General features: G+C 39.3%; 1 protein-coding gene across 4 annotated transcripts; it reads left to right on the forward strand.

Annotated features, from left to right (window-relative positions):
- The first annotated feature begins 903 nt into the window (after nt 1-903).
- Nucleotides 904-24,983, forward strand: LOC143845453 (Peptidyl-tRNA hydrolase II (PTH2) family protein). 4 transcript variants are annotated; one of them, XM_077353805.1, is made up of 9 exons: nt 904-1,059; nt 1,185-1,382; nt 2,263-2,323; nt 2,652-2,688; nt 6,959-7,036; nt 7,189-7,261; nt 22,786-22,825; nt 23,703-23,789; nt 24,576-24,983. In XM_077353805.1, exons 1-8 carry the CDS (start codon nt 1,018-1,020, stop codon nt 23,750-23,752), a joined length of 579 nt encoding a protein of 192 aa, XP_077209920.1. In that variant the 5' UTR covers nt 904-1,017; the 3' UTR covers nt 23,753-23,789; nt 24,576-24,983. The 4 variants fall into 4 exon arrangements, with proteins under 4 accessions (XP_077209920.1, XP_077209922.1, XP_077209919.1 ...); XM_077353807.1 differs by lacking the exon at nt 23,703-23,789; XM_077353804.1 differs by lacking the exon at nt 24,576-24,983 and having other exon boundaries at nt 23,703-23,882.
- The last annotated feature ends 922 nt before the right edge of the window (nt 24,984-25,905 follow it).

The following is a 25,905-nucleotide window of genomic DNA, read 5'->3' on the forward strand; positions in this document are numbered from 1 at the left end:
TTTATTGCCTTTCATCCAAGTAGATTGGAATCTGCTCATGGCATCTGCTAAGTTATAGGATCCAAGTATCATGTCTTTCGTTTCGGTATAGAGGAGATGTGTCATACTTTTGATGAGTTATGTACATTGTTGAGAATGTCACCTAACGGGCCTATGGTTACACCCGCACTCAGAGGAGGTTACCTAACACCCGTCAAGCCGTTATTTGTAGAGACTTCCATGACTCCATCACCTTTGTAATCTCATATGGTATCTTAATTGATCCCAGAGTGAGATCTCTATATTCTAACAGATCCTGATGGGGTTTTCATTTTAATTGAGTCTGGGAGTGGGATGGAATCAGCATCAATTTAGATACACATCCTTGCTTAGCTTAAGTGAGATCCTTCCGCAGTTCATCTCAATTTGATGCGAAGATGCCTTGATAGACATGTTTTTTGTTGATTCTCCCTTGATCAAACTCGTTTGCTCTAGATTCTCTCATCCAGTCTCTAACTTATATTGATTGGAGTCTTCTAGCCCTTGATTGTACTTTGCAGCTAGCATCGGCCCTTGGTCTCCCTTGATTGCCGCCTTCCCCTGGTCCTTGATTGTACTTGGCTCTTGGCATCGAACCCTTGTTGTCCCTTAATCACCTCCTTTGGGTAGGCCCTATGATAGATTAGATTGCTACTATTCAATCGTAGAGACTCCTAATTTTGTTTAAATGCACAGTTTAATGATAGATGCATTTGATATTTATGGACAATTTTGCCTGATTGTGTCATTTACTCATTTTTAAAGCATGTGACCCACTGTAGTACCATACCAAAACCCTTTTTTTATCTGGGTGGGTAAGCTAGGGTTTGGCGGGTCCCCTACCTGTCTATTAGATAGAGAGAAAGATGTTACATTCATGCGTGTATGAGAAATCTCCATGATGGGACCCATAGATGAACGGTTAGATCATGTTAGACCTTGTCTCTCACTTAGCTTTTTAAGAGAGAGAGCGAGGGAGCACTCACACACTGCAACAAAATGCTTGATTCATGGAAAAATCATCGTGGACGAGATAAGAACGTACTTCCAAATTCCTCTTTTAAGCTTTCTTTTCCTTCTTTATATTTTTTTTTCTCTATTTCGTTCCATCAAACTGAAAAGAAATTTGCTCTCCTTTTGGTTCTTGCTTTTTAATAAATCACCAGCAGGAGAGACAAGAACCATGGCTTGCACTCAGTTTAAGGCCAGAGAATTTCATACCAGGTCTTATAGTGGGTTTCCTTCTTGGGTTATTTATAGATTTATCTAGACCCCCTAAAAACAATATAAAGGGTAAGCCCATATCAAATTCGGGAAGGGAGCAACGGCTAGTTTCACATACCACTGATGAAGAACTTAAAATGGTATGTCAGTCTTTCTTTTTTTTTTTTTCTAATTCTTTACTCCAATTTTTAAAATTTTAGTACATACCCATGTGTCATGTCTGTCTGCATATGTATGTGGATGTTGTAGTGGAAGGATGAGTTTGATTTTTTTTATGTGAAGGAATGCGAACGGTGAAGGGTAAAATTCTGTTGCTATTTTCTGTTTTTTATTTATGGGTTTTTTAAGAATATGATTTTTTTTATGCCAAACAAAAAAATTGTACTTTTTGGCTGGATGTTTCTCAGGATTTGTTGTTGCAGTGTAGGTTTATACTTGGTTTTTGGTGGGGAGATATGGGTACACTAGTCAATTTTTTTCTAAAGTATATGATATTTTTCATGCCAAAAATTGTAATTCTTGGATCCATTTCAAAAAAAAAAATTGTAATTCTTGGATGGATGTTTCTAAGGGTTTGTTGTTACCATGTAGGGTTATACTTGGTTTTTGGTGGGGAGAAATGGGTAATTTGAAGGGGAAATTTTACAATGCAGGGTTATATTTGATTTTTTGTGGGGAGAAATGGGTAAATTTGAAGGGGAAATTCTTTCAGCAGTTATATATTTTTTTTCTTAAGTATATGATATTTTTTAGGCCATACAAAAAAATTGTACTCCTTGGCTGGATGTTTCTAAGGACTTTTTGCTGCAACGTAAGGTTATATTTGATTTTCGGTGGGGAGAATGGGTAGTTTAATGTCGAAATTTTTTCACTAGTTATATTGTTTTACTTTTTATTTTTATTTTATGAGGTCGTTGGATTGACAAGAACTGAAGTCAGATGCAACTTTTGCTGGTTCAATTTTGATTATCGTGTATTGAATATTTGTCTCATTGCCGAATCATGAACTGCCAATTGCAGGTTTTAGTTGTTAGACAAGATCTGAAGATGGGAGCAGGAAAAATCGCCTCTCAATGTGCTCGTAAGTTGGTTCATTTTTTCACATGGATGGGTGCATTTTACTCACATCATATATCCTGTTATCTCTTCCTTTTCTTCTACCTTGTTGGTGGCTTTTGGATTCTATTGAATTGTCTACCTCAGATACTCATTAGCTAGTCCTTCATTGAGACTACAGAGATTGATGCTCTTTATTAAAAAGTTTGTGGAACTTATAACTTGCTATTACCTTTGGTCGTTGAAGATTTTCAGGTCCAGACATGGAATTTTATATTAGTATTTGGACCCAAGTTGAGTCTTAGGAATTAATTTCATTATTCTCATTTTATGTTACTCTTCTGAAATTGCAGATGCGGCCACAGGCATCTATGCAGAAATGATGCAAAGGTAATCTTTGCTAATTGGCTAATGCAGTTCTCTAATTCATATTTTGGCATTTGTTTTGTTTGAAATGCATTTCGTGACTATATTCAAATGTGTAATTTTGTGACTGACTGGCTGTTAAGACTTATTGTTCTTAATTCCTAGTGAAACTCAGAGCATGCTGTATTCCATATGTACATCAATTCTTTTTACTGACTATGAATTATTGGGTTTTAGTTTGTAATTCAGACTAGTCGGTACGATTTCTATCTTCTTATGATGTCCTTTCAATACATTAAAATCCTCCTAAGTCCTACCAAATGATAAATGTAATAATCCACGGCACAGAGTTGTCAATGCTAGAGTTTCACTTGTTTTTGATATTGAAATTCAGACTAGTCGTTGAGAGCCTTAGCGCTACGGTAAGGTTGCTCCATTGTGACCTGGTGGTCACGGGTTCAAGTCACGGAAACAGCCTCTCTACAAAGCAGGGTTAAGGCTGCATACATCTAGCCCTCCCCAAACCCCGCAATGGTGGGAGCCTCGTGCACTGGGCCGCCTTTTTTTTTTTAATTCCAATAATATTGAGTGGATTTTTTGCTTGGAAGAATTTGAAGGTCTAAATCTAGTGGTTGGTTGATATTTTTGCATAAAGAAATGTCTATCACTTCCCCCAATCACTGAAACTGCTAGAAATAGGTTAAGATCCTTTTTAAAAGGAAGGATTTGCAACTCGGGTCGGGTTGGGTCGGGTTGAGGCCAACCCGACCCAACCCGAGGAACCCATTTTTCCAACCCAACCCGACCCAACCCGATTTCCAACCTGCCTGGGCTCAACCCGACCCAACCCGATTTGCAATTTATTCAACCCGACCCAACCTGACCCAACCCGATTTCCAATTCGGGTTGGGTCGGGTTGGGTCGGGTTGACCCACTAATCAAGTTTTCAGCAACTTGGTTCCTCAACCCAAGTCCAATATCTAAAACTGGGCCACTGAATTTCAAGAGAATAGAATCATTACGAGGATGGAGAAACAAGAAGGTCTACATCTAGTCCTAACAGGGCAAAAATAGCATAAAAAAACATGAAATTTCTGCTATTACTATTATTATAATATCTGTGGAAGAGAGAGCTTTGCATCTTACAAACCCTTTTCAGAAAAAGGAAAGGGGGATTAACAAAAAAGTTATACCAGATTTTGATTCTCGAAACAAAAAGAACCAAAAGTAAACAAAAAATGAAATTTCTGCTTGTTGCATAAACCCATTAAGAAATCAAAACCCTAGAAAAATTGTGTCCCTTGTCCACGGATCTTTAGATAAACCCTAACAAATAAACAAAACCCATAAAACAAGACATACCCAGCACAGAAATAAAGGAAAAAAAAAGGAAAAAACCAAACCCTCTTCCCAAATCACTGAACAAACGATAAAAAACTAGAAAAAAAACGAGAGAGAGAGAGAGAGAGAGAGAGAGAGAGAGAGAGAGAGAGAGATCTTACCTGCAAGGAGGGGAGAGCGTAGATGGAAGAAGGGAGAGGCGAGCCGGAGAGGGTTCGTCGATGGAGGAAGGGAGAGGCGAGCTGGAGAGCGTCGATGGAGGAAGGGAGAAATTATGGAAAGTTGGGAAAGACGCGTTTTTAGATAAATATAGAAATTAGAAGTTAGAAATATAAAATCCAAAAATTCAAAATTCAGTAATTCACGCGTTTTTGTCTTTTTGCCCTTTTCAGTTTTCGCTTTTTCTATATATATTATATTCGGAATACGGGAATAGTGGAAGAATTGTCGGGTTTCGGGTTGGGTCGGGTTGCCCGACACCCCAACCCGATTCCAATTCGGGTTGATTTTTCCCAACCCTAACCCAACCTAAATTGTGAAAACCTTGACCCGACCCAACCCAAATTCGGGTTGAACCCGACCCGAGTTGCACCCCTATTTGCAATGTTGGTATAGACCAACGAGCGGATTAGTAAACCAATCCATGAACTTTTCTTTCTTAGATAATGGCAACTTTTGCAAAGAGGAAGAGATACAAGGAGAAATAGAATACAAGACGATAAAATCTAAACTGCAGTAATGGTACGATTTCTCAAATTTCCAAGATGCCCTCCGACAGTGTCCTTTGCGCGGACAATGTCCTTTTCCCGGACAGTGTCCTTTGCAGGGGGATTCATTAACTCATTAGCCTTCAAAAATAGCAGTTGGATATCAACATTTGACAAAGGTCTAGGAACTCATAGTGAGTATCCTCTAATATCCATGGGATCATTACACCTGGCTTTACCATTTGATTACTTGTGTGAGTTGTCTTAATCATTAACATCACCAGAATTGCTAATTAACAACACAGACAGCCACCCTTATATATATACATAAGTATTCTCCATTCCTCGTAACTCTTCCTCAGCCATGCTTGGGCAGAATAATAGAGCAAATACAAATATTAGTAGCGTAGCAAAGCAAAAATGCGTTCCTCAATCACAAGCTCTAGTTATACTATATGTGATGCGTACGCATCCGTATTTTTTGTGTTTCTACAATAACATCCCATTCATATGGATGCCCGGTGCTACGTGTTGATGCAAATCAAAGCCTAGTCTACCTGGTAGCTGAACTTAATATAAGGCGATGGCGATTCAACCCTATTCACTTTCCAAATGCATGGGTACCATTCTAAGTTACAAATACCGTTTCGTTCGCCGTTTCATTTTGGCGTCCGGAACAGAGCGTTTCAGTGTTTCGTCTGTTTTGTTTGGTGTTCCGTTGGAAACTTTTCATTCCACTACGAAGGTTGATTTTTTTTTTAAGTTAAAAATATGAAAAACTTCAAAAAAAAAAAGAAAAAAAGAAAGAAAAGAAAAAAGAAATTGTTAAAAAGATATAAGAAACAATTAAATAAACCAAATATGTAAAAGATACGACATTTAGAAAATCAATATCAACTGAAATGCCTATATTGACCACTGTGTTGACAAGTGCCTGACAAGATGAAAATTTTTTAAAGACCAAATTATGAGAATTTTTACCGGGTTATTAGGATTTAATAATGTTTGGACATGATAGAATTTATGAATTTTTAAAATTGAAAAAATACCCCCTCGTTTGGAAGTTAAGATTTTGACATGACATTTTTTTTCTTTCGAAATTTATATTAGAACTGGAAAGTTGACTTTTTATCCTTTTAGGTTTGGGTCTTGAAACTATTTTTAATAGATCCAAACTGGGGGGTATTCCCTTATTTACATGTAAAGTCATTTGAGTAAATGGACATTTACTCAAATGACTTTACATGTAAATACCATTTACTTAAATGACTTTACATGTAAATACTAAGAATAAGAAAGAAGAAGAGAAGAGAACTAAGAAGAGGCAAGAAGAAGAGAAGAAGAGAAGAAGAAAAACAAAAAATGGGGTTTGTGCGATGAGCGGGGAATTTCGCTGTTTTGTCCAGAATTCCGGATTTCGTCCGAAATGGATGAAACAGGACGAAATTCAGAACGAAACGGAATATATATATATATATATATATATATATATATATATATATATGTGTGTGTGTGTGTGTGTGTGTGTGTGTGTGTGTGTGTGTGTGTGTGCATTCCATTCCGGATTTCATCCCGGAACGAAAAGTTTCGTCCATTTCGGACGAAACGAAACAGAATTGATAACTTAGGTACCATTATTGCCGGAGCAATTCAACTTAAAATGCTCTCCTTGGTTTCTATAGTTTTGATGAAGCGGGGGAGAGGTGAAAATTGAGAAAATGTTGAAATGGGTTCAATTTGACCATGACTAGAACATTGGGGTTGCAGTCATTATGAGTGTAGATTCACAATCACCTCCTATTTTGGGAATCCAATGATATGGATAGTAACAGTATGGATAGTACAATTTACATAACACGGATGTTTAAAGTTGAAAATGGGTAACTTTGTAGGAAACAAGGAGCTTATTTATCCTTTAGAACTACTTTGTATTGAAAATTCTTTCCTCCTAGAACCACTCAAGCTTGAAAGAGATTAGCTTGCTTTTAAGTGAACTGGTTGTTCAAAATTCAAATGTACATTGTGTGCATGTTCCCATGTCATGTTGAGGGAAAACTAACACTATATATTGGCACCCAAATTTGCTCTGTTTATATTCTATGAAAGATATGGGTTACTTTGATCAGTTTAGGGGAACCATCTTTTATTTGCATCATTGTACCTCTATACCTTCTTTCTTTCTGAAAGAGGATAATGAATGGAGTTAGAACGCACATGAAGGATCTTTTAATCTGTTTTTCTTGCAGCCAGCGATCACTTTTGAGACAATGGGAACAATGTGGGCAGCCTAAAATTGTTGTTACGTGCAAGAATCAACAAGAAATGTAAGTATGTTATCTTATTATCAGCATGGCTTATCAGAAATACCATTTTGTACACCAATGTAAATGGTGGCTATCATTGTTTTGAGGACTTCTCAATATTATTTTATGGGTTGATGCTTAATTTCTGTATTTCTGTTTGATTATTTCATTAGGAATAAATTGAAGGGAGCGGCAGAAAGCATTGGCCTTCCGACTTTTATCGTTGCTGATGCAGGGCGTACCCAGGTATTCTTTTGCTCTCAGAATACGATGGAAAATATGTGAAAGTGATTCAGATTTCATTTGACTCCTCTATGGTTGGTTTTGTTTGCTCTTGGAATTTTTTTTTGTTTTGAAAATGGCTCTTCGAGTATGTTTCTCAGCAATTAACATTCATACTCTATCATGGTGAGGCATGTTCTAGAAGCAAGGATTAAACCATCAGTATTTGACCATGTATTGGCCACGCAGAAACTTCTTGCATATCATGTTAGAGAACCAAAGACGAAAATAACCAATCATTTGTATTAACAAAAAGCCGGCACACTTTGTGAGATTAGGGCTTCCAGCTGCTCAAGACGTGACATCTGAGTCTTGACTAGCTCTTGGACTTGGAATAGAGGATCTGAATATCAGATAGGATTCAAAGTTGTTAACTTACCAACTTCTCCAAAAGCTTAAGTTGTTGGAGAAAGGCGTTATTTATCTTTTATACTTTAACACTCCCCCGCATGTGTGGCCCACGTGGCAAACACGTGGCACATGTGGTCCCACTTTGGGCCGACCATCGCATGTGGATTTTTGCTATTCGGGAGGTTTGAACTCGAGACCTTTGGCTCTGAGACCATGTTAACTTACCAACTTCTCCAAAAGCTTAAGCTATTGGAGAAAGGCGTTATTTATCTTTTATACTTTAACAAAAGTTAACTTTCTTAAACAATTGTTGTGAGACTGATGTCCTACGAGGACATTTTGTTAAGACACAACTATCGTTCTCGGGCGATAAATGATTAAAAATGGAAATATCGCTAAAATCTCATGATTATTCGTTTTATCAAATTATTGCTATAAAATCACAATATTTTAAAAATGTAGGATGTGTTTGTGACATAGAACCTAACTACATTGGATTTTCATATTTATCATTTCCCCAAGACATTGCTTGCTTTGAGGTCTTCTAGTTTTTAGTAGAAGTCAATTTGTAGCGAAGTCTGTTATCTCATGCTCTCCCTTTGACCTTTGTTGAAGCGGATGCTCAAGCTAGATAAGTACCAAAATTTCTCCAAAACAAAATGTGCATGCCAAAGAGATCTCAAAATAACAAATGTTCACTAAAATTTGCACTAATAAGAAAATCCTTAAGAAAAATTGTGTATTAATTGATGAGATTGCCAATACATAAGTGCTCGGAACCTAGCCTGAAAGGGAAATAGATTTCCCAATAAACAAGTACACTAAGACCAAGTTACCAACAATAGATGAGCAGTTCGACTTCAAAAGGAATACAAAAGGCTAAAAATGCATAAAATCTCTTCATTTTAGCCTTGAACACCCCAAACGGATAAAGCAAGCAAGCAAAGTAGTTTCTTGAATTTCCAAAACTTTCTAGAATTGTTATGGATATTTTTGTAATCTTTTGAGATTTTTTCTAAACTCCCAAAACCAATACTCAGAAATAACTATGCTTTAATATCAATCTAACTAGACCTACAGAACACATCTGAAATGTCGGAATAACAAAAATTCAAAAGAACATGTTGACAAACAGTTTGAATAAAGACCAGTGTGTCGGAGAGACAAATTGGTGTTAAAATATCACCATCCAATCGGTGGCAAACAATATTACAGCAGACCTAAGATATCCAAGCTAAGCCTACATAACGAGCCCAAGATCATGCAATTCTAGGAAGTATTGATGGAGATATAACTAAATTACCAACACGCTATTGATTGAGAATTAAAGAAATCATTTAGAAATCATACGATACCTTTAAAAACTCCTTTATGATAGATAATCATCGAGCAAGTGTTTTAGTGATGGGGACCATCCTTCACTAGTAAAAAAAATGAAGCTTAACTTGGTGATGGGGTCCATCATTAGTGTTAAAGTGCCCTTTTTAGCCTGAGGGCCATCGATGGACATTGGATATGATAAACGAGTGAAAAGACTTTTTGCTTTTGCAAAATCACGGAGAACTTCTATTCGAGTGATTTTGGTGTGATGCCTTGATCCAACCTAAGGTATGATGCTCTACGATCAAGTGATGTGATGCCATGGAACTGCTGTTCTTCTTTCTTCTTCTATCTAAGGTATTCATCATCTTTTTTCTACTTCTAACTCTTGTTGTAAACTTGAAATCCCTTCTGTTGCTGTGTTCTATCCAAAAGTTTTGGTGAAATGTTTTTTTTAGACTCAAAACGTTCCAGAGATTCATGTGATCTAATTTGGTCTTGAACCGTATGGTTGGATTTGATCAGTTTCAATCATCAGATTTATCAATTGAATTATCTTAATTCTAATAGACAGATTTGAGTGATTTTTATTATGGACTCAAGTGTTCGATATTGTATTTGATTTCAACGGGTAGATTTGAGTATATTTGTGAAAATACGTCAAAAGTCTAGATTGGCTGAATATTATTGGGGTTTCTCCTGGTTGAATTCCCCTCTCTGGTTTTGTATCATTTTTTATATCAGAGCTACATAAATTGGTTTTCTTCCCCTTTTGTCCTTAAATTAGGCACAGATTCAAGTGCCTTATGTGATAGAGGTGCATCTAGAGAGCCCCTTGATCTAGTGAAGGCATCAATGTTGAGGATCACAGCTCACAACTACCAAAAAAAATCCTAGAAGAAACTCCAAAGGTCCCTTTAATATGAGACGGATCATAACTCAATCATACCTCTTAACAAGCAATCACCTCTTAAAGCATCAGAGATTAAGAAAGCTGTTATTCTGCATTGACAAAGAATTTTCCAACCCTACAAGATTAGTGCTTCTAGGTGCTCAAAACACTGCATGTTGACCAACTCTTAGATAACAAATATAGAAAGGATATTCTACAAGCAATAAATGTGGGACAGATCTCTCGCTTACATAACCTAAACATCACAATGAATAATAAAACTGACTAAATTGGATTTACATCTTTAGCATCTCATACGGTAAGAAAAAAATTTGAAAAGAAGAAGAAGAAAAGACTGGTATAAAAATAATGACTGTGTATATAACTAATGTGCTCATATACCTATGATTGCATATAAAAATACAGTAGGTCAATAATACAGTAGGTCAATAAGAAAGATAGGTGCTAGTGTTACACATCTTCATTATAAAATTCGAGTACATTTGGCTGATACATATCATATCATCTCATATGATATTTTATGGTTAGAAGTGAATATTTGATGTCAATCTGGCTCTATATCAAATCGGCGCAAACCTCTAGGTTTTTTTTTGATGGGTAAGTTGGGGTTAGGCAAGACCCCTACCAGATATCATTGATAAAAAAGAAAGAAAAAAAAAAAAACAGCTAGGGGGGCTTAGAAGCCAACAGTCTCAATGGGATGCAAGGATCCCGTTGGGAACCAAAAGTACAAATAAGATACAAAAGAAGATTACAGCCTTGTGTAGGGGGCTCCATTTCGGTTTTCATCAATGATCTTGAGGAGGGATGGGGGGCCAAAGAGGGGTCAGTGAAGATCCCTTTGCAGGGGCAGCTTCTTTTGGAGAGAGTCCGCGGCTGAATTTGCTTCTCTCAATGTATGGGAGATTCTCCAACTGTGGAGGAGGAGGAGCTGATTTCTTATCTTGCACAACAGGGGTCTCTTTGTCCATGGCACAGTGGCAGTACCCTTAATAATATCAACAACGAAATTTGAATCAGATTCTATCCACAGTGATTGGATGCCCATGGCAATGGAGAGCTCCAATCCTTTAGCAACTGCATCGAATTCAAGCTCAAAGATTTCCTGCTTAGCTACATTTTCCGAGAACATTGCAAGGGACAGGCCATGAGAGCTACGGAGAAGGCCTCCGATCCCCCTACCTTCAGGCTCTAAGGAGGCGTCTGTGTTTAGCTCGAATTCCAGGTTATTTGGAGGGATCCAATAACAGATTCTTGGCTCATCTGTTTTTGGGGAGAGTTTGAAGTTGAAGTGCATTGCAACTTTTTGGTTCCTTTCAGAGGGAATGTCATAGAGATTCATTCCATTAATCTTGATGCTTGTTTCCATGAGGATGGATTTCTTGTGGGTGCTCGATGATTGGAAGATTCTTCGATTGCGCTCAGTTCAGAGATGATGGATTAGGGAGGTGAAACAATGCTTTAGGGTAGTTGCCACCTGACCTTTCCCCTTGCTGTGAAGTCTCACCCATTCTTCCTCTTCCAGTAGGGTGTGTCTCAGCCCTCTTCTATAACCAGCTCTCCCGAGAAGATTTTTTTCAAATCCAAGCCAAGTAACTACATCTAAAGAATAAATGTTCCACGGATTCAGGCTCAGATTTGCAAAGAGTACAGGTTGGGTCAATCATAATGCCATAAGACCTGATTCTGTCTTTTGTGGGGAGCTTGTTGTGCATGGCTTTCCATGCAGTGAAGGCGAAACGGGGAATGTGGCCTGGGTACCAAATGGTTGTCGGCCAAGGGGGCTTAGGAGAATTACTTCTAAGCGTTTCCCATCCACTTTTAGTGCTGTATGCTCCATCTGTGGCTGGTTTCCAAATGGGATGATTGCATTCGCCATCACTTAGAATAATCTTATTGAGTTCAGCCTTTTCATCTCTGAGGGATGGAATGTGGATCTGGGGTTCCAAATTCCATCCATACATATGTCAGAAAGGAGATTTAGAGAACTAAGGGAGTAATCTGAATGATTTCTGTGGAAGAGAGAGATCAGGGTCCCAGCTGGAAGCCATGGCTGATCCCAAAGATCAACTTCTTCTTCTTTCCCAATCTGATAGCAAATAAAAGGTTTTGCCAGTTCCCTTGCTTTGAAGATGTTTCTGATTCCCCAGGAAGGTTTTGACAGCATTGGGACGGTCCAAATGTTTTTCCTTTTGACGTATTTGTTTTGAACCCAGTTTGTCCACAATGATTTTTCCTTTTGAAGAAGGTGCCAGAGCAGCTTAACTTGCAGAGCCCTGCTAATATCTTCCAGGGTTCTGATGCCTGCACCCCCTTCACTTTTCGGCTTGCACATTTCAGACCAGCTGATTGAGTGAATTTTTTTGATGCAATCTGCCCCCCCCAAATGAAGTCTCTGAAAATTTTTTCATTTTGATTGAGGATACCTTTGGGGAGAGCAAAAGAGGAAGCCCAGTAAATATGGAATGATCTAAGGACTGATTTTACAAGCTCGATTCTTCCAGCTTGAGCTAAGTTCTTGCAGCACCATAGTTGCATTCTCTTTCTGATCTTCGATATGAGAGGAGTGCAGTCATTTGCAGAGAGCCTAGAAGAGATGAGTGGGAGGCCCAAGTAGGAGATTGGAAGCTTGCCTTCGTTTATTTGAAGCATATGAGAGATTCTTCTTTTTTGAGAAACACCCAGACCTGCAAAAAAGACTTCACTTTTGACCTTGTTCACTTCTAACCCAGTTGTCATAGAGAATTTATTCAGGCAGTCAAGCACTTCTGAGGCACAGGGAGTATTCCCATCTGCAAAAACCATTATATCATTAGCAAACATTAGATGGGTTATGGTGGTGCTACCTCTAGAAAAAAGGGGTAGTAATCCTTTTTTGATTCAGAGCTTCTTCAAAGAAGACAGATAACATCTCCATGGTGATGCAGAAGAGAAGAGGGGATACGGGATCTCCTTGTCTTAGGCCATTTGAGGAGGTGAAGTGACCTTGGGGTGAGCCATTGATAATGATAGAGAAAGATGGTTTGTTTATGCATTCAGAAATCCAACCTAACCACTTATCATCAAATCCTTGCTTCTCCATAAACTCCAGCAGAGCATTCCTATTCACATTGTCAAAAGCTTTTGCTAAATCCAACTTGAGACACATAGTTCTAGGGAATGAGTGGGTGTGAAACTTGTGAAGGAGATCATGTGAAAGAAGGATATTCTCCTGGATTAGCCTACCATGAATGAAAGCTGACTGAGTAGGGTGAATGAGGGAATCCATCACAGACTTTAATCTTGTTGCCAAAATTTTTGTTATAGTTTTATAAACAAAATTACAAAGAGAGATGGGGCGAAATTTTTCAGGGGTGGTGGCCTCAAGGCATTTTGGGATCAGGGCAATGAAGGTGGAGTTGATCTCAGAGAGCAAAGTGCCTTTAATGAAGAAGTTTTGGATAGCTTTGGTGAAGTCATGTTCTATGAGGTACCAAAAAGTTTGGAAGAAGGCTGCATTAAAACCATCGGGGCCTGGGGCCTTTTTCCTGTTTGCCTTGAACACCACCTCTCTAATCTCCTCTTTTGTGACTTGTTTTGACAGGGAGGAGGCTTGTTCAGCAGTTAGTCTTTTAATGGGGTTTGGAGGGGAGAGGCTTTGGGATTTACCATTGTTCAACACCCTATTGAAGTGGTTGAGAAAGATGTCAGCAATTTCTTGAGGTTTGAGGTTTGGGAATTATTAGGACCATTGATGGCAAGGATGCTATTTTGGTGTTGTCTGGATTTCATGGAGGTGTGGAAGACTTTGGTGTTGGAGTCAGCAAGTTGGAGCCATTGCACTCTAGATTTCTGCTTGTATAGGGATTCTTCAAGGGATGAGGCTATTATAAGGTCAGACCTGAGCTTGTCTTCAAGAGATATGAGAGCAGGGCTGAGAGGGTCAGATTTAAGATGGGTTTGGGTTTCAGATAGCTTGTTTCGAATAAGAGGGGTAGTGATGTCCACTCTTCCAAAGATGTCTTTGTTCCAAGCCTTCAAATGGGTTTTGACTTCCTTTAGTTTGCGACAGAGTTGGTACATTGGGTTGCCTTTGAATTTGAAGTTCCAAGCTCTTTCAACAATAGGAAAAAGTGACCTGTCCTCAATCCACATGTTCATGAATCTGAAGGGCTTTGAACCAGGGTTTTCCTGAGGGTGAATGGAAATGGAAAGGGGGCAATGGTCCGAGATGCTAGGGGGAAGGAATTCAGTGAAGGCTAGGGGGAATTGGTGAAGCCATAGCTCATTGACCAGGGATCTATCAAGCTTGGCTACCTTTCTATTAGCAGAGGATCTATTGTGCCAGGTCCAGTTTTGGCTGTTTGAACGAAGATCAGATAAGGAGCAGTTGGTGAGGCATTCATTGAATTCTTCCATCTTATTGAGGTGGTGGTTTGTGTTGCCAAGTCTCTCACTAGCATATCTGACCACATTAAAGTCCCCCACCAATAACCAAGGGAGAGTAATCCAGGTTCCAAGCTTTCCAAATTAGACCACAGGTCTCTACGGGAAATATAGTAGTTATGGGCGTAGACTGCAGTAAGGTTGAAACATTGATTTGTTTGAATGATCCGCACCTTTGAATGGACATATTGGCTGGTCTCTTCAAGAATATTGATGTCTACAGGGTTTGGGTTCCAGAGGATCCAAATTCTGCCCTTTATGACAACAGAATAGTTTCCATGAACTCTCCATCCTTCACAGATATGGGAAGCTTAGTCATTTAGCTTGTGAACCTTTGCTTTTGTTTCAATAATGCAGCATATTGGAGCCCGAGTCTTTCTGATGAGCTCTGCAATTTCTTTTCTCTTGTTGTTGGTACAGAGATCTCTGATATTCCAGGAATTAACAATCTTCATTAGGAATAATGGCGTGGGAAGGAGGGCTCATGGAGAGACTTTCAGAATGGCGAGGAGGAATCTTCTTCTAGTTAGCCAGATCAGGAGGTTGGGGGAGGGGTGGGCTCACAGGGGTTATTGAGGGAAGGTTCTGGCCCAAGAGAGAAGGGGAGGGGGTGCCACTTCTAGAGTGTTGTTCCGCCTGGGACTCAGGGCTTTTAATGGAGTTTTTCTTTTTTCCTTTTTTTCTGGATGATGGGGTAGAGGAGGTTGGGTTTGGATTTTCTGATGAAGGGGTGGGGGTGGATTTTGAGTGCAGGGTTGCTGGCAATGGTTGGGGATCAGATTGGGTAGTGGTTGGGGCGGCTTCAGATTGGGAATCAACAAAAGAGGTCAGGGAGATTTCCCGATTCTCAGATGGCTTTCCAAGACCTTGGAAACAAGGGAATTGGAGGGAGGGACATTCCGCATGGGACTCAGGGCTTTTAATGGAGTTTTTCTTTTTTTCCTTTTTTTTCTGGATGATGGGGTAGAGGAGGTTAGGTTTGGATTTTCTGATGCAGGGGTGGGGGTTGATTTTGAGGGCAGGGTTGCTGGCAAAGGTTGGGGATCAGATTGGGGAGTGGCTGGCGGCTTTAGATTGGGAACCAGCAAAAGAAGCTGGCTGGGGCCTGGGTTGGTGTTGGTTAGGGTAGGGTAAAGGATTGGCTTCCGAAGAAGAGAAGGTGGGGAGCGGGGCTTGAGTGGGCTGAGGAGGAATTTCTTCCTCTTCAAAATCTCCCAGCAGATCGAACACATTTGAGGTGGTGATTTCCCCCCCTACCGGGTTTATTTCCAGATCAGTCTCTGGAAGGAGCTTTTGAGCAAGAGCATAGATTTCAGCATTAGGACCTTTTACAATCCATTCTTGCTTTGGCTTAGGTTTTGGTCTTTGTTATTGGGAACACTTCTCAGTTGAGTGGCGGAATTCCTTGCAATATTGACATGCTTTGGGTCTCCAGTCGTATTCAACTTCTTGGGTTTCAATGCCTGAGGGAGTTTGAATGTGGATGGTCTCAGGGAGGTCATCATCTACTGATATCTCCACACATATCCTTGCAAAGGTTAATCTAGTACCTTCAACGGTTTGGGTATCCATGTAGAGAGGGCGCCTTATCAGGCTTGCAATCTTTCCCAGAGCAGTTGGGGTCCAGAATTTTAGGTGAAGACCGGGGAGTTTGATCCAGAGGGGGATGGAGGTTAACTTTGGCTTCTCTAGAGCACATTTTGGTGACCATTTTTGAATGATAAGGGTTCTTCCTCCATAAGTAGTTGGTGTTTCTAAGACCTTTGTACAATCTTCTTCATTGCTGAATCTGAAGAGGAAGAATCCTTTGGGAAGGGCCATGAGCTTGAAGTCTCCTTTTGGCATCCATTTTCTCATTAGATGCTCTTTCAGTGAAAGGTAGAAGGGGCGTCTACCAAGAAAATAACCCAGGAGGCAGTGGCTCCATTTGTTTGAGGCATTGTGGAAGTCTTCCTCAACTATATTTGCCCTTCTTGGGTTTAATCTGCTTCAATGGGAGTGTGGAAAGCAATTTTTGTGTCTACCACTAGAGGCTTTGGGAGGGTAAAGAGAGATTTCCAGGTAGGTCCTGGGAGGGTGGGGGAATCCGTATTTGGTTCTGTTGGGCTTTTATCTTGGTGAAGGGCAGGCCAGTGGGAATCTTTGGGGAGGTTTCTAAGTTGCAGGCTTGCAGCTGGGGAAGGGGAGTGAGGGGGAAAAGGGGCGGGGATTGGGTTGAGGGAGGGAGAAGGTTGATTTGGCGGTCGCCCATGTTGAATCACTGAATTAGATTCACCCAAGTGAGTGGACTCGGTCACCTGAGGAAAGAGGGGTTGGAGTTCAGAGTTTCCCTCTTCGAGGGAAAGGAAGTTGGAAAGGGAGGCTGGAGGAGGTGGAGTAAGATGATACCTGGAATCCGCATCAAGGGCTTTGAAGGGGATGGATTTTCTGTAGGGGTGTGTTGACACAGGATTTCGAAGAGGTTTAGAGGATTTTGGGGAGGATGAAGAGGCTCTTACAGGTTTGTCAAATATTTTGTGATTCCTACTTCCTCTTTTGTAGTGGGTGCCCGGATCGGAGATTGGGGATGATGAGAGAAGGGAAAAGGGGATAGGTTGGCAGGAGGTGGGTTGGGTTGCAAGGAGGTATTCCGAGGGCCAGTATTTTAGCAGGGGGATTCTACTAGGTTTTTGGGCATAAGATTCTTCTCCGATGGGCTTGGGAGGTTTTTTTTAGTGTCCATGCCGGAAGCCATGGATGGGGCGAGAAGTCCATCAGACGATTCATCCCTTCCAGCCGAAAGGTCAGGGTCCCTGATTCTGTATTTCGTCAAGGAGTCAACATGACGGAAAAAGCTTGCTTCAGGAGATGCTTGGGCAAGCCATATTCGCTCATCTTCCTCTACAGATCCTGATATTTTTCCTGGGTCAGGCGGCCTAGGTTCTCTTGTGAACAGTGACGAGATTTCTTGATTCATGGCGAACTCTCCTTCCCCTTACCTAGCCTACGGAAGTTGTCCTATTAGGGTTTGCAGATGAATTTCTGCTAATTTATGACCAATAGATAAGTTTTATCTCAACAACGTGCATTCCCAAATCAGGATAAACAGATTATAAATAATCAAATACAACAAGAATTTTTAAAGAAATGTGAAGCTTAAGAGTTCAACCATCAAAAAAACTAAATTCATTCAAACCATGACTAGTAGGGCTAATGCTCGAGTTCAGGGGCCATGATGAGTCCAACCCTAAGGGGCTTGGCAACAATGCACTCATGCACTTTGGACCAACCCTCACATGTTAGCTGAGATTAGAGTTGCCCTTAGTCACATTAACAAATATATTGGCCTTGAGGTTCCCGAAAAATCCATGATCCTTATGAATACATGCCTAGCCTATCCACTTGTGCAAGGTGAGGCGAGACAAGGCAAAAAGACAATGAAAAATGTCCTGCTAGTTCATCCATTAGAGACCCGTGGCTATTCGTTTGAACCCACCTCTTCTTTTTAAGAGCACTGCCACAAGACCGTCGGTAGGTGAGACGAGCAAGGTTCGTGGACTTCTAGCATAAAAATTACAAAATACCACCTTCAAATATTTTTAATGTGATGAACCGAGTCACAGGCTCTCTGATTGTCCCATAATCTGATTGTATATGTAGGACATTCAGTCCTCAGACTAAACGAGCAAACCAGTAAATGGTGAAGAGTGCTAAACATAAGGGGGTGAATGAAGAATCTCGTGAGGGCGAGCACGATGAAACCGTACTTGAGGGGATCATGTGGAGACATTTTGTGTGACCCAGTGCAGGGTAAATCGGTCCATTAAAAGCAAACTCCCAATGTGTCTTGTTGTGGCTCGGATCCGGACTGCTCGAATGGGTCTCACGGTCTAGCTGTGGCAGAGGGGTGGTCAGCTCAGTTGGATGACTTGTGCTCAAATAAGTCGGTTAGGAATGCTTAGAGTCGGAACTTTGGGGAAACCCCAGATACTTAAGTCAGAATGAGGCAACTGATAAGAGCTGAGCAAAGTTGGAAGAGCTTTGGAGTCCGAGGTGTTGGGCTCAGCTTGGCATACATGGGTTGTTGCATTCCCCTTGAATCGGAGTTGGGGTTTCCCTTTTATAGATGGAGGTTCTGGGAATCACTGGTCGGCGATGGGATGGGCGGCATGGTGTAGATCATTGGTATGGGTGTCGGTATGGGGCTCATATGGACCTCTGGGATTTACAGGTCGGCGACGTGATGGCCGACGTGATGTCATACGGCCTTTCGGGATATGCGATTAGGGAATCTATAGCCATACCGCTGTACGCCGGGATCTCCGAGCGTCAGCTGACCGAGGACTGGGATTTCCGCTGAGAACTTCTATTTGGCCTTGCCACATGGAAACCTCTCATTGAGGGATTGTGTGGGCCCCTCACCACGTGTCAGCACCCCATTGGTGCTTGGTTCTAACCCAACATGTCTCATCATTGTTATTATTGATAGATTCTCCGACCTGTCTATATTCTGTTCTGGAAGAGGCATTACTGACGCCAGCGCATTCATCCACTATATCGAGGAATTGAGATTGGCTAGAGAGCATGTGATTGGGTATTGAGGAAAACGAGGTGGCCAGTGATCAATTTCAGAGAGAGCACTTCTATATGACATGGGGGCTTTATTAACGACATTCTATCGATACTTTCGATTCTTGATTGGAGTTGATCATCATCGGTGCCTTGGAAATTTTCTAAAGCTTATTATCATCATTTCATCTCATTTTGGAGTTTACTCTACGGACGCTCAGACGACGGAGATTCATGCTGCTTTTGATTGGAGGTACCTTGTTCATTGCGAATTTGTTTTCTGATCGAGTGTTCGTGGTTGGATGCGGTGCAGCATTGCAACTTTGCGAGAATATGTTTCAATAAGCTGTCTATATGAGGGATGTTAATGTTATCCAAAAGCCTATGACCAGTCTTTTATGTTATTGTTATGATGAACCTGCTTTTTTTTTTCTTTAGAACTTATTTTAGGATTTTATCACAATTTAGTTAGCCTAAATGTGGGGGATGGTGGCATCAATTTGTAACACATTACCCATCCTTTCTCTTACTGTAGCTTTTCTCTCTCCCTCTTGGATACTGCCTGCAGCTAGATGACTTTGGCTGAGAAAGTAAACTGCAAACCCTAGATTTGAATCAATATCTTTGACAAAATGCAGTTCCAATGCATGAAATGATTTAAAAAAATGAGAATGAGTAACTGCATAAAGTGAACATAGGCTTTTAAATTTAAAATGGATTATGCAAAAAGCAATTTATCATTTAAAATTGAAACTGTGGATCTTAAATTGCTCATGCATATTAATTACAGAAATATAGGGTTGATGTTGGGAAGATCTTGCAGACAAATTAGATCTCTGACTGACATCTTTATCAATAAAAACCCTAAAGTATCTAATGATGCATTTCAAACTGCCAGTGATTTGGTCACACATAGATAAGAGATTCAATAAATGGTCCAGCCACAACTTTACAGACTTTGAGAGACCAAAACAGAAACATTCTAGATGAAGAAGCATTCAGGTCATGGCATATATCACGCTTAGGGTAAATCACCAAAACTCTCATTTACTATAGTTTATCAACAAGAAACCCCTAAAGGTCGCGCAAAGAAGCTAAAACAACAACAATAAATAAATAAATGAATGAATCACTATGGCTCGATAACCCTAAGGCAATTGGAGGGATTCGACAACAATCAATAAAAAAGCGAGAAATCTCCTCTTTGGCAAGTTCACCACTCAACTCGTTTGTTGAGTACTGTGCAAGCCAACTTCGTTGCGCGACATTAAAGACAAAAGAAAATTAAATGTACGCACAATGAAAGATGAAGACAAATTCTCCTAAGGGGATTTTTGTATTTCAAAGACTTCAATCAAGATATATAGGTACGATTCTCCGACAATAATCACTCTGAATTAAATTTTCAAAAAGAAAGAAAAATACCTATGATTACCAGCGACAATTTTATTTGAAGATTGATTTTGTTTTATTGTTGAGATTGAAGCTATTATCTTCCCAGTCATTATCAGTGAAGGTTTAGATGGTCTTATGGCCATTATATTATCCAGTCACTGTAATTCCACTAATGCCATAGAGGACGAAAGGCCAACAAGAAAAGTTGTAAAGCTCCGTTCAACGTGAGGACTGGAGGTCCATGGGTTATTGGAAATAGTGTTTATGGATTAACCATGACATGTTGACCAACCAATAGAACTCGGATGGTTTTGATTTTGGCGCTTTTATCACATCCTGTAATGAAGCAGAAAGATCGGGTATCTTAATGATGATCGTTAATGACGAACATGATGTACACCATGTCGAAAAAGGATGTCTGGTTATATCTTTGGCAAGGGATGAGGTATGATATGCCTTGATAATGATCGTAGATGACGAACAGGGGTGCACCCCGTGAGGATATTAATTCCCTTCAATGACACCCAATTATTCAAGTTTATATCAAAAGATTCAGGATAGATCATAGTTTTCTTTGAAATTTCTTGAGATGAAGATTAACAGATTGTAGTCATCACGAAAATCAATATATAAAAAGTGTATTTCAGAGTGAGGGGATATGTGTTGCAAATGGAGTTCATGAGGGTTTTTTTCCAGGTTTTCCGATGCCCTATGGTTGCAAAATCTGACTGACTAGGGTCGTCGGCCAGTTTCCAACGTTTATTGGGCCTTGAGGAAGTGTGGGACTCTGTTCAAGTACTTGATTCAGTGAAGTGATTTCCACAGTACATCTTGAGAAATTCAGATTGACTTTTTCACTATGCTGGAGTAAATTGCTATGGGAGTATCATTCAAAAAAAATAAAATAAAATTATGGGAGTACATCGGCGGTTTGAACTCAAATTCCGATTCTTTTGAAAAGGAGGGAATGATGCAAATTAAAAGGGATGACAGGCCCCTCAAGGCCTTCTCCCGCCTCTCTCCAGACATGCTCAAAAGAGAAAGAATATGGGATCTAAACAAACTCTTAGTACTGATCATACTTGCAACAGTAGAGGTTTCACCTATGGTTTGTCTGCAGAACAAGTTAGGGTTGGGGTATTACCATTTTGATTTATGGAGTATTATCATTATTTTCACTTAACCTTATTAAGGGTGTTAATATGGGCTTCAAAGAGCCCAAATTTTAGGCAGAACCTTACTATTTTTGTTCTGTTTGGGTTAGAATAGTTACTTATCTATGGTTTTAGAAGCTTATTTCATGCAGTTACAGACTTGTACTTCTGTAAGTGTTTTTTTTATAAGGGGAATGCCCCCGCATTTACGTTTTCCATGAGAATGGTTCACTACTTGAGGATAAATTCACCCCCTTTAACGTTTTTCCTTACCTTTGAAAGTTAACAGATAACGTTAAGAGAAGGGGGTGGGATAGCATTTCCCCTTTTCAATCCTTTTTTTCTTTCTCTTTTTGTGCTCATGAGACTTTTTTATTCTGTACATTTTGATGCATCACACTTTATGGTTCTCGGCTTCATTGTGACCACCATTTCCTCCTGTACCGTGGTCATCTAACCCTTTGATCATGCCATGATCGAAAAGGCAAAATAGATGTTTTTTTTTCCTATTACTTTGTCGTTCGATGGCTTAAGATATGCGATCATGGTAAAATCGGAGCCAATGAGTGGGACTAGTGGTTGCTCACCAGATCGATAAATCTGATCACCGTGACAGCATGAAGTGCCATGTGTACAGTTGTCCAAACCAGTTCAACCGAAAAATGGTAAGCTAATCAGTTATTTGTATAATTCTGGGGATGGATTGATAAATATTCTAGATAAATACTAGCATATAAGAGAGATGCTTTAACATATGTCATACTTGGAAAACAAAATAGACACCTCATGATTCGCTAATAGGCTAGGGGTGTTCCTTGGCTCGCTTCTACTTGGTATAGTGAAAATTGAGCATTCTTTTCCATACATGGTGACATTGGCAAGACTGATATGCCTACATTTAATTGATAACATTGATAGAAACATTAGCATTTCAGGGTCATATGGTCAGATACAGCTAACTGAGAAAAAAAGTACTCGCTTCCTGATTGGCGTCATTACAATGGGCCCCACCCACAAGGAACCAAAACAACTGATGTCATGTGGGTGGTTCCCGCTGTAATGATGCCTATCAGGAGTTGGTGATTTTATTTTCGCTGAGAACGTATAATTTTATAGCTCCTCTAGATTGTATCAATATAAATACAAATTTATACTGTAGAAATATTATAAAAGTACATATAAGTAAATACCTGAAAGAAGAGAGAGGTAACTTAAGAATTTGCCCGGCTGGGCATGTCAATGCATCTCCAACCCATGTATCCAAAGCGGAAAATTTAAAAAAAATGGAGGTTCCTTTGTTACGAAGGTTGCAAGCTTATTTTAGATGTCCAGTTACTAATTTCTACCATTTTGTTTGAAAATGAATGATTGTGGTTGTGCAGGTTATGGCCGGTTCAAGGACAGTTCTTGCCATTGGACCAGGTGTGACCCTTTCCAGTGCTACTTCTCTAAACATATAACATCATTTACTGTTAAAATATTTTGATTTTGCTTTCTTTTTGCTGTTAAATATGTTTTGAATTGCATGGATCTTGATTTAGAACATTGATTATCAAGTATGAAAATTTGTTCAGAACTGTCTCAGATAAGGTTATAATATTTGAATTTGTTTAAAACTCAACATAACGGTGTATAAGATATTGTTAGAAAGTGGTAGCGCAGTAAGCTTTCTTTGGTTTTGTGTTAATGTTCTTTTCATGCAAACAGCAAGGTTCACTTCCAGTTTCTCCACTAAATCAGATAGGATTTCTGAGTTCTGACCAACTGGAAGACTATTGCTTCGATACAACAGTGTAAATGAAATTCATATTGGGTAATTGAAACAAGAATTGAGTGATTTAAAATATTTCCTTAAGGGGGTCTTTGGATACATTTTTTTCTTTTGGTGAAAGGGTATTCCACGGAATTTTTATTCCACACTATTTGATAGGACAATCACAATGGGCCTATTCTCCCTTCACCTAAAACCCACTCTGTGGTCAAAACTCAATCTGTACATCATGTTACAGAATATTTGAATGAACTGCACATTGAGTATCATCTTTGATTCTATAAAAAAAGATCAATTCAACCATCAAGTCGGCCGATTTTAAGAAAAAAATTGAGTATTTCTCATTCACTCGGTCTAGATAATCTTCAGAATTGGAAGACCAATATCTGAATCAGCTGAGTTTTTGAACATTGTCAAAAATAGAATCATGTGCTAAGGTGTAAATTTTTTCAGCCTTTTGTTTTCTGATGACTTTTTATTATGCAAGACACTCTGGGTAAAACTCTCATTGTCGACACTCTCAAGCAGGTAGAAAGGCATCTGTGGATTCAATTACCGGGAAATTGCGCCTTCTTTGACTGGATGGCTTCTTTAAAATTGTATCCACCAATAAGGGTCAGTTGATTAAATCATTAAAAATAGTAGTTGAAAGTTGTAACATTTTCTGTATGCTTTCATATTAGAATTCCTCTTGTGAGGGGTTTTTTTTGTTTTCTTTCTCCCATCTTAGTCAATGATGGAAATTCTAGCACCAATCTGTAGATTAAAAATAGGGAAATGATATCAGCACATCTGTGTTTTGTTATTTGCACGTTCCTAGCTTGTCTTTTCTTTTTTAGTTGGCTGGTGAGAGCTTTTTGGGACCTGTAATAAGCTTTTGACAGCTCTATAAATACTAAAAGACAAGCTAGGACCGTGCAATTAAAAAAGCATGGTTGTACTGATATCATTTCCCTAAAAATATTGTGACAAATTTCGTCCAATAAAAGGTTTAGAGATCATAAATGTTGTAAGAAGGGTTGTTATATGGGGAACTTTGTTGATTATTGTAAACATATGAGTTAGTGTCTTAAAATGGTAAAGTACTGTATCGTGTTTTCAAGTTGCAATTGGATCATAGTCATACTGTTTCATATGGGAAATGTGGAATTTGACCCCCTCAAAAAAAGAAAGAAAGAAGGAATAATATAATATGAATATTGTTACAATGAATCCTAATAATGCAATTTTTATTTTGCAAAAGATTTCATGAGAAAATTAAAGACAATGTTGCAAGAAATGTAAAACATTTGGCATTCTCCCATTTCTTTGTACATGCCCATTTTTTGTTTTTTCCCCTCTATCAGCTTTGAAAGGTCTGAATATGAACTAATGTTCTTGGATTTATTGGTAAATTTTCAGAAGGAAGCTGAAAGGGGGTCCCTAATCTTTATATATAAGGGGATTCCTCTATGGTGGTGGAACTGCATGTACAATCCCATGAATCTTTGATGGTTTCAGCACTGTTCTTCAGAACAAGAAGGCTATGAAACTGGTCTCTCATTTCAACCTTCTTTTCCATTCCTTTAATTTAAGTAACAGGTGACATTCCCTGCAAAACATGTGTACAAAACCTGCATCATTAAAGCAAAGAAATCTTAGTTTCTCACTGAAAATTTAAATTAAAACTTGGCTTTCCTCAAGGAAAGGGGGATGGATTGCAATGCAACTAAGGCTGCGTTTGGCTGCCATTCTCAAGAGAGGCTTTTGGTGGTTTTGAGAGTGTGAACCAGTTGTAGGCTTGCAGGGGGTGAAATTATCAGTGACCTATATTATTGAGTATTAGTGTAAGTGTTCATTTTCCTAAGTATAAGTGAAGTGTTCATTTTCCTTTTTCAAGTAACAAATATACAAATAGGAGAACTATTTTTTTTTTCTTTTCAGGCATGTTGAACTAAAAAATTAAAATAATTTCCTAAGAAAGCAATGAAAAGGAAAAGGCATTTTAAGAAAATCCCTTCATGTGGTAAAATTCGTGTTTGCTTGGAACGAAAAAAGTAGAAAGAAAACTTTTTCCAAGTATTCATCCCTTTATTTTTTGGCAAAACATTAATTTTTGAAAGCTCACCCCTTATAAAAACAATCTCTATTAACCCATGTAGATACGTTGTCATTAGCTTAGGAGAGAGGGTAATTAACTTTTGAGGCAGGGACTAACAAAAACAATGCTAAATTGATAAAAAGACAAAAAGATCGTAGCCCTCCGATATATAGAGGGTCTGCATAATACCACTATAGATAGGAGGGTTGGGATCATCCTACGGAAATGATTTTTGGGGCACAACCTATTTACGTTTTGTGGCCCAGCAAATGGACGGTTTGGATCATCCTATGGGGTGGCCGGTATAGTACTTTTTGAAAAATACTGGGCCATACCGGCTTATACCATATAAAATCTCCACTGTAAATTGGTTGTGCCCAAGAAATTCATTTTCATAGGATGATCCTAACCCTCCAATCTATGGAGGGAGTGCAGGCTATTTAAACCTCTACAGATCGGAGGGTTGGGATCATGGTATGGAAATGGTTTTTGGGGAACAGCCTATTTACGTTGTGGCTTTACAAATGAGCGGTTTGGATCATCCTTGAATTGAGCCTTATAGTACTTTTTGAAAAAAAATATTGGACCATAAGGTCACTCACCATATAAAATCTCTATGTGCACAATATAAGAAGTTTCTTACAGTAAAAA

The sequence above is a fragment of the Tasmannia lanceolata genome, unplaced genomic scaffold, assembly GCF_043159265.1.
Source record: "Tasmannia lanceolata isolate RefF3 unplaced genomic scaffold, GAP_Taslan_0.1 ptg000015l, whole genome shotgun sequence".
NCBI classification, from domain to species: domain Eukaryota; kingdom Viridiplantae; phylum Streptophyta; class Magnoliopsida; order Canellales; family Winteraceae; genus Tasmannia; species Tasmannia lanceolata.

Excerpts from the sequence above, each read along its gene's own strand:
- LOC143845453 (XM_077353805.1), top strand. The coding sequence starts at position 1,018 with ATGCTTGATTCATGGAAAAATCATCGTGGACGAGATAAGAAC. Across the intron at positions 1,060-1,184 it reads ATCGTGGACGAGATAAGAAC|CAGGAGAGACAAGAACCATG; the intron begins GTACTTCCAAAT and ends ATAAATCACCAG. Across the intron at positions 7,262-22,785 it reads CTGATGCAGGGCGTACCCAG|GTTATGGCCGGTTCAAGGAC; the intron begins GTATTCTTTTGC and ends GTGGTTGTGCAG.